Source organism: Leptonotus elevatus, chromosome 10, assembly GCF_054856555.1.
Source record: "Leptonotus elevatus isolate MCC_2025b chromosome 10, RoL_Lele_1.0, whole genome shotgun sequence".
Classification (NCBI taxonomy): Eukaryota; Metazoa; Chordata; class Actinopteri; order Syngnathiformes; family Syngnathidae; genus Leptonotus; species Leptonotus elevatus.
In genome coordinates, this window is record NC_141248.1 from 11,321,353 (window position 1) to 11,340,280 (window position 18,928).

Consider the following 18,928-nt stretch of genomic DNA (forward strand, 5'->3'; position numbering starts at 1 on the left):
TACCCTCCTGTGAACTATAATAAATGATATTTTATTAACCTTTTATCTTATTTTGCTTTACCTTGCACCTCACCTTGTTTCCACTACAAAAACATTATTGATTTTATGTTCACATTTCTCACCTCTCTCTGCTCCCTCTGCTGTTTGATTGACAGCTCCTCGCTGCGACTCAGCTCTCGCCGTGCGCTCGCGAGCTCGGCCTCCAGCTCGGTCACATGACCATTCAAAGAGGCGGAGTGCTCGCGAGTCTGGGCCAGTTCCTTATTGGTTCTGTCCAACAGCTCTTGAAGCTCAGACACACGGCTGCCATCATCATGAACGTCTATGGAGCCATTGGGCAGTCTCTGCAAGGTGGACGTGCACAATTAATGGATGTGCAAGCAGATTTCAGGCAGCAAAAATAAGTTCTGGTCTGAGACTAGTGGTGGTGAATTTAACATGTTAATGCCAACAAGAAAGATAGCTGATAAAGATAACCTAGATAACACCGTGGATGTTTGAGGTTATGCTGCCATGTTGTTGTTTTGATGTTTCTCCTCTTTTTACAACTCAAAGTGAAGTGGATTAATTGGACAGACCTTAAGGGACACAGACAGACAGGCAACCCAGTGGGCAGTCCAAGTTATTTGGACTCTGTTGCCTGATTATGCACAAAAAAAACCCCAAAACAAACGCAAGATGTCCCGGTAATACAAGCGAACACACCAGGTGATTCTCTCACTAGTTTGTTTTTAGAGAATCAAACGTTCCAAACTGACTTAAAATGCCCGTGATCTTTAGCTCAGCTTTTTCTTTCTTTTTTATTTTCTTAATGAGACATCACCCTGCTACTGAAGCTAAGGCCAATGGTACCAAAAAAAAAAAACAGACTGTACAAATACAAACAATTCCTGATGCTAAAAACATGAAGGGTTGGAACTACCATTGGTACAATAAGTGATCATGTAAGATCAACGCAACCAAACGTAAAATAAAAAATGCATCATGAACAGAGGTGGCAAATCCAGGTCCAGAAGTAAAAACCCTGCCACAGTTTGGCTTTAACTCCTGATGCTACCTAGCTAGTGTTAGAAAAACAAATTTTTGTTTTCCCGTGTTCACAATGTTGATTATCAAACTCAGACAATGAGATCTGTGAAATCAGGATTTATTTTACATAAGCTTATGGACACATGGAGTTGCAGCCAAACGCCGCCATTGTTTCCCCGCATGTGTGCCCTTCCTCCTCCGAGCAAGTCACCAATATCCTTTCGTGATTCTTCAAACCCCTCCCCGTCTTCTTCGTCCAATCCTCAGCCGTTCTTCTCCTTCCCAGACAGTCACATGATACATCAATACACTCACCAAACTTCCCCCTCCTACAATGATGTTGTTTTCAGAGCAGACCTAGATGTCCCTTCCCCTGACCACAATGATGTTTTGCAAAGATCAGATAAGAATTTGAGTTTGTTTTTCAAAGCAGACCTGCTGACGCCTAGTTTAAACAAAGAGATCTAATTAACACATTCGCTCTGCTCTCAGTACTGTGAAGAGAAAACCCCCCCTCTTGCTCAACTGGTTTTTGTAAAGTAAATTAAAGCAATTTTGTCCACTTCTAAATAGTAATATTATAAATCAAACAGTTATAATTAATTAATTAATTTCACTAGCCAGCTCCCTAGCAGGTAAACGAGCACCATGGGAGTTAGCTAGGGAGCTAGCTAGCACCTGGGGCTAAAGCCAAACTGTGGCAGGGTTTTTACTTTCTGGACTTGGATTTGCCACCTCTGATCGCGAAGAAGTAAAAACAATATGTAAGACTACTACTACTAATAACCAACCAGCATTCTGCTAATTCTAATCAAAGCTAAGGTAAGCCATTCTTAAACTAAAAAGAGAAACCTTTCCATAGTTGGAAGCGGAATTTTCGAATCCAGCCAGAATGCTGTCAACACAATTACGGAACGAGGATTTTGTGTGCAAGTCCGAGCTCTAATTTAGCTAAACACAAGTAGTCACACCTGAGGATAAGTCGCAGAACCAGACAAACTATGAAAAAAGTGTGATTTATGGTCCAGTAATCACTATTAGTTAAAGTTAAAGTCGGAATAAAGTGGATGTGAAGCAGTGTGATTGAAAGTCAAGCCAGTCAAAAGACTGTCATAAAATAAATCACAGAGCAGAAAAACAATCACACAGTCAGGAAGACCTTCCAAGGAGGTTTGGATCCATCTGTCCGCTCCACTGAGTCACCGTCCTTCCTTTGTTTCACCATGCTCAGCTGTAATGTAGAATGGAGGGGAAAAAAATCACAAAAGCCACATTTCATTTTTCTCTGTGTGAATCCATAGACAAAAAAAAAACGTTGTCATTTTTATTATTACTTTCTAACTTATTATTTACTGTATATTATAAAACTCATACAATATGCTTTGACTGAGCCTGCTAGTATTTTCAAAAAGTCCTCCTATATGCATTCAACGTAAACCACATCTGGAGCTGGAGGCCTTTCAATAATATTATTAGATTATTTTGAGGACTAGCTTGTAATTGAATCATATTTATGTTTATCTTGTTTATTTTCCATTTTCAGGCACTTTAGGATGCACTACTGAAAAGCACTTTATCCGATGACCACAAACTTTAGAATATAATGGACCTCGGATTGAAGTATTTGCCTGGACTGCACCTCTTTAATGTTTTACTGAAGACTCCTGCTTTGCACCATCGATTTCAAGCAGCATCAATGCATCATGACACACACTTCCTGTCTACCAGATACTAGATAAGAATTGGAGGCTTCCATACTAGACTATCACACATTCGATCAACCAATTGCAATCACCTCACCTCTTGTGTGGTAGCTGATAGCTGACCTTCCAGGGTGGATACCCTCTCCAGAGCCACGCGGAGTCTCTCACGCACCTGGCCAGCACGCACACATACAGTATTTCTTACATCATCCTCAGGGTTCCACATTTCTTGTGTTATTGAGTTAGTATTGAGTTAGTCTTGTTGTTTGACCTATGTTGTGTATAATGACATGGTTTTATGTTATAACCAGTCTTGTAATGTAATGGATTACAAATATTGTACCTAATGGGTTGTGCCAATACAAATACAGAGGCACATTTTTTTTTCTTGGAGGAGGTGGAGACGGAATGCACCGCAGTCTATAACTAACCTATGCTGACATTGAAGTTAAGTCACAGTTACAGTAAATTAAATTGAGTTAATTGCTTACTGTTGTCAAAATGTCATAATTACAGTACAATTTGTAATTAGACAATCAAATGAAAAACAGCAAGTTCAGCCGTAACTGATCATGCTTGTGCCACATGACGCTTGTAACCTCAAAATTGGGACCTTCGTAAGCCCCTTCAATGGATTTTTCACAAGGCTTTTTAGAGTGTAAACTAGTGTGAAACTGTATTTGTATTATTGTAATAACAACAACTTACATTCACAACATGACAGAAACAAAATCATCCATTTACAGGTGGGTTCAATATTTGGCAAACAGTAGGTTAAATCCTTATCAATGACAGTGATTTAATTGATTCAGACTCTGCTTTTAATAAACACTAAAAAATAATTAAAGGGGAAGTCAACGTTAAACATTTCTTCGCAATGATATGTTATATGCGATCTCACTAGTCTAAACATGACATTCTGATTAATACATTTGTGAAGTATGAGTTATGCAGCAAAATCCAGCCGTTTTCATCCATCTCAGGGGGCGGCCATTTTGCCACTTGACATCAAAGTTGCTCAGGGATCAGGCAATGACCAATCACAGCTCATCTTCAGAAAAAGGTGCGCTGTGATTGGTTGTTGTCGGACCCCTGAGCAACTGTGATGTCATCTTCAGTCGACAAAGTTGATATTGATTAAAACTGCTGGATTTTCCTGCTGAACAAACACAAGATTAACCAAAATACCTTATTTAGACTCATGGGGGATGCATGAAACACATTATTGTGTATGATAGTGTTTTTTTGGGGGGGGTTGACTTCCCCTTTAACAAACCATGAACGATTTTTTCACGCTTCATGTGGTTCCCCTTATTATGATATAGCGTCCTGGCTGGTAATTATGAAGTTGTTCACCTTTTCATCGAGAGCCTTGTGATGTTCAAACAACGACTTGAGGGCCTTGAGGACCTCAACCTCACTGGAGACTCCAGATGGCGGGGGAGGCTGCCTCTTCACAACCGTCATCCTGAGACTGCGTTCGTGACGAGACACCAAACACTCCAGGTGCTCCAGAAGCAGCTACACACACACACACACACAGTAAATCCACATTCAACATTTTTACACACATAACATATATAGCAAATTGAAATCATAGAGAATATTATGTTCGATCTGACATGCGCTGACGCGAGGACACAGAGGCAAGCCCTCAAACCCACTCATGCGCACATACCCTGGTGTTGTTCCTTTCAGCTTTCAGCTCCGATATTTCCTCCTCTTTCTCCAGCAGCTGCTCCCGACATATGTTCAGCTCCTTGGTAAGGGTGGCAAACTCCTACATAACACACACAAACATACATCTGAGGTTAATATTGTATCAGCCGTCAACATGGCCGACTTTCATCTTGTGAAGCTAAGTGCATCTGGGCGCACGCGTATGAGACGTGTGAACTTGATTAGTTTGGCAGCTGAGTTTGAAAGGGTTGCAATGTTGACCTATAGGGATTTTTCAGATGTCAAATGTAACCAGTCAGTTGTTGTGACAATAAAAAAAAAAGCTCTAACTTAGTTTGCCCTTCCCTTTCTGCCATCTACATTTACAGAAGGAGTAGGTACACCAAAATTTGTATAGTTTCAAATGGCATGCAGTTACAGTCATTTTTATAGTTTGATCCCTCCCACACAAATACATATACGCACCTACACAATCAATTCCTGGAATTTACCCAGACCTTAAATTAACTCTAACCTTCCTGTAACCTTACATAAATCTTCACCCTACATTGTAATGATTTATTTCAATGTGACCTGCCTTCCTGCTCAGGTCATGAAGTCATTCAGTCTAATGTATCAGCTGCAAATATTGATTTACATCTCCCATTTCAACAGTTGCAAAGCATGCGTTACAAAGTTGCTGTATTTCCTCCAATAGAAGCCTGGAGCGTTTATTTACTCTTCTGCAAAGAATACCAGCGTCGAGCTTAGAGGATGTCTTTATTTATACAAATTGACCGATAGAGAATTATTACTGGTGTGGCAATGGCATGTGTAACTGCCTCACTATCAGTTTCTATTTGTGTGTTGTATTATTTTTAGCTCCTATGAATAATGCAGGGCCGTTTGCACACTTTGTGACAGCGTTGCATATTTCCTCTTTCAAATAATTTAAAAGCAGGTGCGGGCTGGTTAAAAACGAACTCTGGCTCTTTTGATCAAGTGTGTACGACATCATTCAAATCCTGATGTGTACCAAATAAACAGAATGTTTAGTTAGCCTTTATTTAGGAGTTATGTTAATTAGCTTTAGGATTATGAGGGCAATAAAAAAAGGGGTCATTGGACCCACCTACTTTGAACCCCTGGCAAAGGGACATCACTACAGATGTTCGAAGCCACTTTTTTTCAAGGCCACTTTTTTTCCAGGCCGATGCTAGTACAAGTATTCAATCTTGAATTAAGTGGTTACCGGTAACAAGTACAGATACCACTAGTACTTTTGATACATAAAATTTCCCCCAAAAAAACAATGACAGATTATTTTTAAGAAAGATCCATATATCCCAATGTAGCCATTTTTTCCTTCAAATTGTAAAGAAATGAATGCCAAATTTTTATTATTTTAATTCCTAATTCCCAGTTCCTAAACAGCCACGTTGCAAGTACCAATATGTTGAAACAAGGCCGGGCATTGGCCCGATCACAAATACTAAAATTCACTATGCACTTTCCTTTTTGTATTTCATTTCAGTATTTGATAGTTTAGGCTTTGCAGTTTTTGTAAGCATATCATTTCCTTGTCTTTATCTCACCAATTGACATTGGTACAGCATAGCAAAATGTTCCCAATGTTTCTGTCCCGACTGCAGTTCAGCATTATGACAAACTTTATGGCCATCAAACTGCTCCAATGCACTGTACAATTTAAACTTCAGGTTGTTAAGCATCACAATCTTCCACTTTGAAAAAACAAAAATCAGAACAAGGGTACAAAACATCCATTGGATCGAACTTTTGTTGACGCTGATTTCAATTACAACTTTCTTTTGCTTTCCATGAACGTCTGCCGTAGGAGTTTTTTTTTTTTTTTAATCACCGATGGTAGCAACAAAACCAGTTTTGAGAAATTACCATGTATAGAGTAAATTATACTACGCGTTGGATCAGTGTGACAGCCATAAAGCTTCCTAAACTGATGCTATCTGCATTTGCGGACAGAAAAACTCCTTGCCAGATGACAATATTGCAACGCTGATCCAATGTCAATTAGCGAGCCATGGCTTTCACTACGAAATGCCGCCTGCATAATAAACATATGTGCCATGAAATGTGTGTTGAAATATAATGTTAATGTGATAAAGTGGCAGTAGTAGCATGTATCAGCCACTCTCACTATGATTAACTTGTGATAATGAATCAGTCAAAAGCCTGTTTGACATTTATACACCCATCTTATCCATCCATCTATCTTCCGAAAGGTCACACTTAACCATTTTCTTAGATTTCTGAAACTACACGTCGTAATTCAGTCCAGATGAATGAGGTGAGTGAGGGGATTGAAGTTGGGGAGAGAAAACAGGTCAGCGTGTTTGATTGACTTTGCCTTATTCCGCAGGGGTGCACAAATAGATGGCAGCTCAGGCCAAATCCACCAACAGATGTTGGCGCTCACCATCTCTTTCAATCACCGCAAAAAGGCTCAACGGGCCACTGACTCGCCAGTTCATCCCCTCATCCTGCTGCTTTTTGGGAACGCTCCACTTCCCCACATGCATTTTCCCAAAACACTCATAAACACAGAAAAGTATGAACAATTCACTTACATAACTGAATATGAAGCATATCCCCTATATAACATAAAACGATGCATCTCTGTCTGGACGAATACAAATCTCCATTTAATTTCGCAGGAGGGTTTTCCCTCTGGCACAAAGACGTACAAACATGCGTCATTGTGAGCGCGATACAATCCTATCCCCTGCAAACCACGTGAGCTTGGAAGAATCCAAGGATATTTCTTCTACTTCACAACAAGCGTAACCGGCTGACAAGGCGACGTCGACATCTGTCAGAGGGTATATCACACCGAGCAGAGAGACGGTTCTGGGCGTCTGCCTCCAACCACATTGTGAGATAGCAAGCAGCGAGCGAACACTGCTGAGCCCAGACATTGTAAAAGGATTGCTCTCTTTCGCTTCCTTAAGCAGTTTGGGATTAAAGGATGAAAAAAAAAATGTGTGTGTCAGTGTATGTGTGTGTGTGCAAAGAGAGGGAGAGAGATTGGAGTGCAGCCGGGAAAAAAAAAAAAAAAAGCTTCAATCAGACACATGCAATCCCAAAAAAAGGTGTTTTTTTTCCCCTGAAAGTGCTCATCCTTCGTGTGTGCGTGCGTGCACATGTGTGCATTTGTGTGTTTCTCATTTGCTGAGAGGTTGCCAATGTGGGGAGTCTAACCTGCATCACCTTAATTCACCTCATTCAGTCGTTCCTGAAAAGTCCAATATATATTTGCTATTAAACCGAGCTTCAGTTCATCCCACATTTCACACTTCAGTTAAAATTAATGAACTTGCCTTTATATGCTTATGTAAACTTAACGAGAGGGGTTGCTATTTAAAAATATATAAATCAATCTCGTTTTGTCATACTTGTTAAAGCGGAAGTCGCCCCCCCCCCCCCCCCCACACCAAATAAATAAATAAATAAATACATAAATATATATTTATATATATAAAATGTGTTCTATGCAGCCCCACTAGTCTAAATATGGTATTCTGGTTAATATTGCGTTAGTGGAATATGAGTTAAGCAGCAAAATCCAACCGTTTTTATACATCTCAGGAGGCGGCCATTTTGCCACTTGCTGTCGACTAAAGATTACATCACAGTTGTGAAAAAGGTGATTGGTTGTTGCCTGAGCCCTGAGCAACTGTGATGTCATCTTCAGTCACAGAAAGTGGGAAATGGCCGCCCCCTGAGATGGATAAAAATGGCTGGATTTCGCTTCATAACTCATATTCCAAAAATGTAATATTAATCAGAATGTCATGTTTAGACTAGCGAGGTCACATATAACATATTATTGTCAAGAAATGTTTAAGGTTGACTTCCACTTTAAAACTGTCATCATAATATATGATAAATCATCTCGAGCCCCTTCTTGGGTCTGTAAGAAACCACCGAGTAAAAGCAACCAATAAGAGACAATAGTTGCAATTAATGAGGTGCCAATAAATTTTTGTGCACTCATAGGCAGCCTCACAAACAATAAAACCTCAAACTAATAACATTAAGGGCTCTATTTTCATAGACAGCTTATGCGAGCATGCTGGCATATCCCAATTTTCTCCCCACAAGGCTTACTGCACCTGTTTGTCTATTTGGCAGACCGCTCTGTGCCATGCTGGGCATTGTGGCATATAGCGAGGGCGTGTCCGTTGACATGCACCCGTCGCACCTGACAATTTGGTGGCAGAAAATCTGACTACTAACGCCTGCTAGGCCCAAATAAGTCCAGCGCAGAGTACGTAGACCGCTGGTGATGAATTTGCTGGTTAAACAGGCTAAGGAATGCCCCACTAAAATTGAATGAAGGATGAGGAAAAAAATAAAGGCCAAGAGATGATTCACATCTCCCACATCCATAAGAAAAATAAGTTTCAATCTTCTCTCCAGCAGCAGTTCTGAAAGAGCAAACAAATTGCGCCCTAACACTTTTCCTGGGTGTGAATAGGTAGTGAGTTATCTGCTGCTATGACGCCGCCTTGCACACTTCCATTGCCATGGCAACAGGGCATGGGGAAAGCGTTTGAGCAGGATACCAACAGCAAGTTTTATCAAACGGCTGCAGATGTTCACACATGCAAACATGCGCGAGGCCGCTGAGATGTATTCTCGGCAGGGATGAGCGACTGGAAGCTGCGGCTCAAATTTTCATATACAAATGTTTACTTTAAAACTTAAAGGAGTCAACCTTGAACATTTCTTGACAATACAGTGGTACCTCGGAGTTTGAACATAAAGTGTTCAAAGTCTGAATTGTTCAACCTCTGAAATTTTTTTTCCCATAGGAAATAATGTAAATGGAATTAATCCGTTCCCAAGCTCCAAAAACAGAAAAAAATTCCTATTATAATTTCTATTTATGTTTATTACATTTCCACCTTGTACAGTATTTAAACAATAAAAAAATACCTTACCTTTTTTGTTGTGGTGTGATGGCATCAGTGGATGATAAATGCTATGTTAATGCTTGATTTAGTTCAGTGCTGAGTTTGTGTATTTTACATTGGGCATATCGTTAGACTACTAAGCAATCCTTGCGTGCGTTGTTTCATGTCAGGCACGTTGTTGAACAGCTAAGGGGGGTCCTCGTGCTAGTATTTACAGAAGTCGTCACAGTAGTTACAACGCCGCGAAAATCTCCTTCCTAATTCCACAGTGGTCCGTAGCACTTTCTGTTTTTCCTTGCTGCCACTGGCATTGTTGTCTTTCTTTGGGCCCATGGCGAAGAAAATTGTTGTGGAAAAATGAAAATTCACTCGCGAGTATGGAGCACCTCCGGGAGTATTCACGATCTGACTGGAAATGAGCAGCGCATCGTCTCAACTACCGCAACGTGAGCTTCACTCGGCTACCTGTTTTCAAGGTGCGTTCGGCTTAGCTTGCTTATTTTTTACTCAGAGTTTTGGGGTTGTAGTCCGATTTGTACGAGTTCCGAGATGTTCAAACTCCGAGGTTCCACTGTAATATGTTATATGTGACCTCACGAGTCTAAACATTGCATTCTGATTAAAGGGATACTTGACTCATTGAGCCATTTTCAGCAGTGAAAAGTTAATATTTTGCCCAGAATTAATTTGATAACTTCATTATTTTTCAGCAAAAATAATACCTTCCAAAAATATTTTTTTCCACTTGCTGTCAACTGATGATGACATCACCTCTGCTGAGGAAGTAGGTAACGACCAATCTTAGCTCACCTGTTTTCTGGGTTTGGTCAGTAAACTGATCCAGACTGGTCGTTATCTATTTGCTCAGCACAGGTGATGTAATCTTCAGTGGAACAATTTGTTTTTAAAGGTAATAATTGTACATGAAAAATAATGAAGTTATCAAATTAGTTTTGGACGAAATATTAGCTTTTCATTGCTGAAAATGGCTCAATGAATCAAGTATCTCTTAGAGTTATGCAGCAAAATCCAGCCGTTTTTTGTCCATCTCAGGGGGCGGCCATTTTGCCATTTGCTGTCGACTGAAGATGACATCATAGTTGCTCAGGGCTCAGACAATGCCCAATCACAGCTCATCTGTTTTCTGAAGCTGAGCTGTGATTGGTTGTTACCTGAGACTCGAGCAACTGTGATGTCATTTTCTCTCGACGGCAAGTGACAAAATGGCTGCCTTCTGATATTGATATAAACTGCTGGATTGTGTTGCTTAGCTCATATTCCACTAACGCAATATTAACCAGAATACCGTATTTAGACTAGTGGGCTGCATAGAACATTGTCAAGATATTTTTGTAGGGTTTACTTCCACTTTAAGAAAGCTTTGGCTTCCTCCAACAGTACATTAGATAAATATGACCATGTGAATGATTGTCAGTCTCAATACCAAAAAATATTTAACTTGACAACGTTAACCCTATTAATCACGTAAATAAGATGTTGAATGTTTCCCAGTAGGTAAATAAAAATAATAATAAAATAAAGTAGGATTAAGAGGGTAATAATTTGTTGATGAATGAGACCTTAAAAAATGGAGTCCTGCAGGGATCACATCTAAGTCCTTCCTAGTTTTGACTAGATGGCACAGCTTGAGCGTAAAAACTAGCACATCTTGATTTTCATGCCATGCAACCTCGTTTTGCCTATTTGGGATTTCATTTGGCAGACCGCTCTGCTCCATGTTGGGCGTTGTGGCATACCAAGGGCGTCACAATTTGGTGGCAGAAAGTTGACTCGACTTCCCACATGCTAAAACCACGTCTAACTATTGGCGCAAGTAGTGTAACGCAATTTTGGTGAATTTGAATGGGACACAGGGAGACAAATTCTGCGCTCTGTGGACAGGATTAGTGGCCTTCGTAAATAGGACAACGTCATACAACTGAACAGTATCGAAAAACGGATGGATGAATGAATTTGAATAGCAGCTAGCCTCACTAGCTTCAGTAATTGCAGTCATCATTAGTCTTACAATATTCAAACCCAAATGGGAACATGTTTTTGATGTCATGTCATTAATGAGTATTTGAGTGTTAGCTGACTGAAATCATGTTCAAAACACATTTTTATTTTGAAAATGATCACAAGAAGCATGTATTAGTAAACCAATATATTATTACAATGTGTAATGTTTTTAGGTTATTTAGGCTTACTCTTGTGAAACAAACTGCACGTAAAAATAATACTTGGGATTAATTGGGTGTCTAAGTAATTACAACATAAAAATTTATCTTTGAAGCTTTCTTACCCTTGTAACAACATTGCTTTCCCTAAAGCACAACATGCACATAAGTTTTTTTAGTTGTCTAAGTCTCTCCTCTGCGGCCACTGCAGGCCTGAGACCAGAATAGCATCCATTCATGTGTCCCAGTATTCCTTCATTAAACAAAACCTCCAGCGTGAAGAAGGACACGGAAAGAGAGGATGAGAGGGGAAGTCTTCCTCTCCTCGGCCGAGAGGAGAAACACAAAGACTTTTTGTTGTGCAACAAACACGCAGCCAAGCCAGCCCAGCACATTCCCAGCCGGAGACAGATTCCCACTCATTGCACGACATATTGAGTTTGTCGTTTTGTAGAAGTGGAATACGACAAGATACAAGAGCCCACATCAACAAGAGAGAAAGCCTTAGCGGAGCAACTTCTTTCTGCATCTCTTTGAAATGTCAATCATTTTATGGCAGGCTGACTAAAGCATGAAGTGAAAAGTGGGAAAGGCAGAAAAGGACGAAAGGAGGCCATGTCAAAGTTCCAAAAAAAAAAAAGAGTCATCATCGATACAACCAAGGACGTGTGACTTATTTCCACTGGAGACCATCTTTCACTGCTCGTATCCACACTCGGACTGCGCGTCATTCCCTACCTGGTACATGTAGGTGTTAAAGTGGGTCCCATTCTGAAGGTGGATCTTCACCGTTGGGTTCATGGTGGAGCCTAAACATAGCAGATCCCTCAAACTGAACCCCCATGAAAAGAGAAAGAAAGAGCAGGAGAGGATGGCTGAAAGTGGATTCACAAGCTGTTCCCTAACGCTATTCCCTCTGCCCTCCGACACCGTAACAACACTCTGTTAGCTGGCCTGGCAGAGGGAGAGCGAGCCAGAGCAAGAGGGAGGAGAGAGAGGAACAAGGGCAGGCCGAGGCAATGGGATTGAGGTACATTTGGGTTTTGGATCAGAGAGAAAGACAACATTTCGAGGATGGAGGGAGGAGGAGGTGAGTGATCAGCTGATGGAGGAAATGACAGGAAGGGCTCAGAGGAGGCGGCCACCTGTTCTCCATCACACACACACACACACACACACACACACGCACATGCGCACACACGCACACGCGCACACACACACTGACATAGCTGCGCCGCCAAAGTCAAAGTGGTTCAATTTGAAGTTCAACCAAAATATATGCCAATTTTATTTTATTTTTTAGTATTTATTATTATATAGGCGGTTCCGGCTGTATTGTGTACAATACATATACTCAAGCAATTACTGTATATAAATATATAAATAAAAATGATAATATTTTTTTTTAAAATAGCATGTAATGTTAATCAGATGTCTCTATTGTTTTACTTTTAGTTCATTCAAAACCGACATCTGTTTACACTTCTATGGTTGTTTATTTAGGGATGTTCCATACCACTTTTTTTATTTTAATTTTTTTTACTTAACTCTTGAGTAGTCACCGACACTAATACTAAGTACCGATACCACTAAGTATTTTTGTTGCACCAAATTTCTTTATGGCAGATACTTTTAAAGACAGACCAATATAGCATTTTGCTTAAAATTGCATGAAATGAACAGCAATTTTCTATTCTTCTTATTTCTAATTTCTAATTCCTGATTGTAAAACAGTCGCAAATACCCGTCGCAAATACCTTGAAATAAGGTGGGATATTGGTATGGTATGGCATGGTACATAGTATCGATACTCGGAACTAGAAATGAGAAGAATAGAAATTTCCATTAATTTCATGCAATTTCAAGGAAAATTTGTAAATTCCGATATATAGGATTGGTAATGGATGGTTGTTTTTGAGGGGTGATTTTAAGTATCAAAAGTACAAATGGTATCGGTACGGTATCAATTACTCAAGACTTGAGTAATTGTACTGGTATCGGTCTGAAATTTCGATTATCGAACATCCCTGTTAAAAACATTGCTTGCACAGTTAATCAAGGGCAGGCTCTATTACCGCAAAGCTCTAATCCTGAAACAAATTCACTTTGCATGATTTATTTTGGTGGGAAAAAAAAAGGTTTGACCTTCAACTACAATGGAGGTCTCAACGTAGATGTGAAGTTTTATGAACGAATGCCAAGAATTAGATCAAAGACGGCAAACAAAATTGATAAATGAAAAGCACCATCACCAGTTCCTCTTAATAAAAAGCTTAATCAGTGCTCACTCAACCCAAAATGAAGAGCTCTATTTTCATCCACTATGACACTGCTGTGCCGACTGATTCTTTCTATTTATAAACGTTCCTCCGCTCTCAGTGGGGCTTCAAAGTGCATGACTGCAGTCTGAAAGCGCTTCCGGAGTTTTGCTGGTCTCAAGAATAATCAGCCAATGTCTGCAAACAACGCGTGTCACTTTGAGCCGAGTTAGAAAGAGGACACTGACTAGTTGGGTATACTTCGAGCAAGGTTCTGCTTAAAATACCTCAAGTGCAACAAAATGGAGTCCACATTGAAAAGGAGAATTAAGCGAGCAGCTTTGGTAATGCCACGATATGCCATCTGGAATGAACAGAAGGTTGACATTTTTGTTATTTGATACATTTCATTTAATGCCTAATTCAATGCTAAGTGAATGACTATCATGGAATTTGATGAACCACTGCTGTGAAACATGTGAGATACAATATCAGGTTACAATTGGTTAGTTGCCTTTGCTATAGAACACACTATGACTATGATAATAATAATAATAATAATAATAATAATAATAATAATAACAATAATAATAATAATAATAATAATAATAAATGGATTTTCTATTTTACTTACTCCTTTCAATATTAACTCACAATCTGTTTGAGAGTTTTTGGTTTGGATCAGTGTTTTTTAAATATGCAAAGTGTAAGTAAACAGCAAGATTTTGACAAGCTTAATTTACTAGATAATGTCATTGTATTTGATCATGCATTTGCTAGCTAACAGCCAATCAGAGCTGACACCGTTTTGCATATTGCGCTTTAATGGCCCATTCATTTAAATCATATCTGAAAAGCATGCAACACAAATTCTCTTAATTCTTCACAATTCCAAATGATGCTTTTCGACTTATATTTGTTCCTGCTTGTATTATGAATGTGTTCCTGATATGTGTGCATCTTTTTGCATGAAAACATGACTCTGGTTCATATGATAAACAATAACTCTTCAGTCATGTTGTTTGCCTACTATAGTGTGAGAAAAATGGATGTAATTGACATTGATGGCAAGAAACAAAGACAGGCTCTTATAAAAATTTGTATTCAGACAAGGTCTGTTTCTGATGGTGACTGGTTTGCTTTGTTGTCTAAATTGTAAATGGGTTCATGGGATGCTCCCTCTAAATTGTGAGCCCGCCTCTTGGGGTGATATTGGATGAAAAAAAATAATTAAAATAGCACCGCATAGCCTCCAATAGATACTGGCCCACTGAGCATGTGCCCTGTATGCCAGGTGGCCAGTCCAGCCCTGACTAGTGTCTAATGTGAAGTTCACATGCCAGAATTTTGTGATTTCAAATCTATTTCCACATGTGACCTGTAACCTCTACGACTCTGAGGGGGGGAAAGTTCACACCCTCTTATAACTAGGGGAAACTAATGTTGAATGGCAGTCAGTACAGACTTGCCATCATATAAAGAGCTTTTGATTAAACCCATATCAATTTGAGCTGACATTTTTGTAGGCCATGGTCCACAGAGAGCTTCAACACTATCAGGAAGACATCATTGTTCAAAGGTCCCAGAGGAGATGTGTGCAAAAGACTTTCCAAAGCACCAAATATACACACACACGTATTTTTTTCAATTGAGTTGTACAAGTTACAAGTCATAATAATGGTGGAAATGATTTTGAAATGATTTCTATTTATATCACATAAATATGGTATTTGACAGGAGTGTGTAGACTTTTTATATCTATCCACTGGAGCAAATCCTCAACACGGTACAAACAAACAAACAAATGAAAAAACTCTAGCCTTTTCAATTAATGTTATGAGATGTTAACAGTGGATCATTATTAATAAAACATGTACTTTCAGAAATTGGCTCACGTTAACATCTACCACTTTTATGGCTTTCAAGCTGATAAACTTGCAATATGGCTTTTTCTATGACTCAAGCTAGCCGTGAGTGGTATAATAATAATATAAATGATGTTTCAGCAAATGAGAAAAGATGTCAGCAGTGTATTGTCCACATAGTAAAACTACATTGTGATGAAACACAATCTATTTGTTATACTGATGTTGCTGTCTCTTGATTCATCTTGTGTTCTGTATTCATTTACCGGCATTACTTCCTCTCTTACACCTCCATGTTTAATCTGTACAATTGTAATTAAATGCCCATCATTACACAACTTTTCATCTGCTGCTGTGCTGTGGGAAAAGAAGCAAAAATAGTTCATGACAACAAGTCGACTTGCTTGCACCTGGTTGTCACGGAAACAAGGGCTGGCCACAGAGAACGCGTGTGCTTTTGCAAGAGAGGTTGAATTAGTGAGACAGACAAGTCGCCGCAAATCATAACGTCCTTTAGTGATTGTGGTGACTTCCACCATTAACTGACAGCATCGCAGTGCACCCTGGAGCCTCAGTGCGGTTCCACTCAGCAACCGACTGGACCAGTCGCCATTCCTGTCCAGGTTTGTGAGGAGGCAGCGTCCCCTACTGGCCGCGTGGTGCGCATTAGCCACACTTCAAAACAGTAATTCAGATCTGTGATCTGTGAAGAAAGGCTGAAGGTTCATTGTATTGCTTGTGATTAAAAAACAAACACACAGAAACTTACATATGAGATGTGTTTTTTTTTAAACTGAAGATTTCACCAAAATAGAAGCAAACGCCTTCACACCATTTTCTTATTATTACATGTCTCTCTCAAATCTTTCTTTCATACTTGATCCACTCCAGTGACTCTTTTTTCAAGCAGTTAATATAATCTCATCTGAACCTTCACTTGATGGAAAGCAGCCATTTTATGTCAGAACATACAAAGCAGAGGGCAAGTCCGCACAACCCTTCCCCCATCATCATCACCCACTCGGTATAATGCATTGCCACGCAAAAAATAATGACATCATAATTTCCGGGACAAGAGACTGACATGCAAATGGGCTAGTTTTATCACGAAATTAGATGCTACTTTCGCCTTTATAAATCAAATATACGCCAAGTCGTCAACCACCTGACAAATGAATGAACTATAAACATATAGTCGTAGATGACCACAATGGTCCACTTGACGCAATATGTTCATTTCAATTGCACATTCGAACGCCTTTGAGTTACAAAAGAACAAGTGTAGAAATAGAAATTATCAGTTTCATTATCAAATTGTAAACATTATGAAACCATTTATTTAGATTTATCTTGCAAGCAAAGACTGCGTGGTGGTAGATAGTGAACACGTTTTCTTCTTCTTTTTCTTAAAAAAAGATGATTCAAGTTGACTATTGCCACTCTCACTTAAAGTTTACCGTAAACTAAGTTACTAAACTAAGTTTAGTAAAGCTATGTGATTGTTTTAAACACACCGTTGTGTGTTTAAAACAATCACATAGCTTTACTTTACAAAAGTCAGTGTAACTTCAAGCTAACAAGCAATGCAAAATGCCATACAAGAGCTAATAAATAGCATTGGTGTTTTTAAAGCGTAACTCTACAGGAAATCAGACTCTTGCTCCACCCCTCTCCAAGATTTGAAATCGGCGCTCAAAGGAAGCGCAGGAATGGGTTGCGAATGGGGAGAGGGCTGGGCGTGGTCTGGCTGTGATTGACAGCAGCAGTGAAAAGTACGATCTAAATCATTTCTATACTATGACAAACTATGCTAAATAAATTTACCAAATGCTGAGCCGGTGGGTGGCAGAGCGACTATGTCACACTGAAAGAGTAACTGATTTCTCGTGTAATGAGAGGAGTGGCGCTAACAGGACATTTGAACAGCATTAGTAGACAACAGTTTATACAGTTTATCAGTCAAAAAAAAAATTAGATTTAGTGTTGAGTACCTCCTTAAGCAATGGTTGTTTAAACACAATTCACACAAGTACAAAGATAATATTACAATACACATAGGGATATATATTCTTTATCCTCTGGGAAGCACACTTTTTGAGAAGTTTTCATATGTATGTATTATACTGCCCCTAGTGGCCTTGGAAGGAGCATCATAATGTCAATTGATTTAAAGGACAAAAAATATATTAAAAAAATTCAATTCTATTATGGGGGGGGGGGGGGGGGGTGTATAATACAGTACTATGGAGTGCTATTTTTTCTTGTTAAAAAAAACACATCGCAAATGTTGTTTAGGGTGACTGTATCAGATTAATGGCATTTACATTAATTTCAAAGAGGAAAGATGATTTGATATATAAGTGTTTTACGTTATGAGCAAGGTAATGAAACAATTTATATTCGTATGCCAAAGTGCCACTGTGAAAATCGGAAATTTGAAAAATGCATGTTGCCAAATAGTAACGTGAACACCGAAAATGTGAACATGTTCCAAATAAAACCGACATTTCTATTAAAAAAATATTTCAAAGGCCAAATAAATCCTTGTGACATCCACAAACGCTCCAAGCTCAGACAGTGAGGTGGATTTGTATGATAAAGGAAAACCCGTTCATCAATTTGGAACTATATAGATAATGACAGCTGATAAAGCACGTTCATTACCATTATCACTATTAAAGTGCTGTTAAGTAATGCATGACATTAAAAAGAAAACCTCAAGGTAATTTTCCCTCATACTCGTTCGTAGCTGCTTTAATCCTTCTGCCAAGCAGAATGATTTGTTTCCAGTGCCGTTCCGCCTGTTGAAAGCAGCCATGTCAGCTTTGTTTCCCTCCCCTGTCGCCCTCATTGCAGCCTCAGCCCGCACACTTTCTCCTTCGCCGCGTCCTGTTCGATCCCAGCGTGGCATTGGGACCAGATGCACACAAGCAACGTGTGTGCCAAGATGTTCACAAAATAGTCTGCCCCAGAAATCTTTCTATTTATAACCATGTCTCATTGTTGTGCATCTAAATAAAACTACATAATTTAGGCTCAGTTAATTTACAAACAGCCGGTTCCTGACAGACACCCAGTTGCATACAAACAAGTCTGGCTGATTACTTGAATATGCAATCGCACCACAAACGAGGAACAGTCTTAGGCAGCCATCGAAGAGTCCACAAAAAGACACACATGTACACATGGGGACCCACTCGTCCAATCAGTGTGCTGTGCAGATGAAAGTGGATCATGTCAGCAGAGGAAAACAGATGTATTAATATTAATGGGCATTTT

General features: G+C 39.4%; 1 protein-coding gene across 6 annotated transcripts in view; it reads right to left on the reverse strand.

The window, feature by feature from the left end:
* Nucleotides 1-18,928, reverse strand: part of ppfia4 (PTPRF interacting protein alpha 4) — a 69,626-nt gene that overhangs the window by 25,052 nt on the left and 25,646 nt on the right. For 4 of the 6 annotated variants that reach the window (XM_086086619.1, XM_086086618.1, XM_086086616.1 and 1 more), the window contains exons 3-7: nt 4,411-4,512; nt 4,089-4,253; nt 2,830-2,904; nt 2,189-2,260; nt 123-344 (exon numbers count right to left, since the gene is read on the reverse strand). In XM_086086619.1, the coding sequence (XP_085942745.1) occupies nt 123-344; nt 2,189-2,260; nt 2,830-2,904; nt 4,089-4,253; nt 4,411-4,512 (636 nt within the window). Of the gene's footprint in view, nt 1-122; nt 345-2,188; nt 2,261-2,829; nt 2,905-4,088; nt 4,254-4,410; nt 4,513-6,997; nt 7,321-12,264; nt 12,486-18,928 lie in introns of those variants that run through there. The other 2 variants (XM_086086621.1, XM_086086622.1) reach the window with 2 other exon arrangements.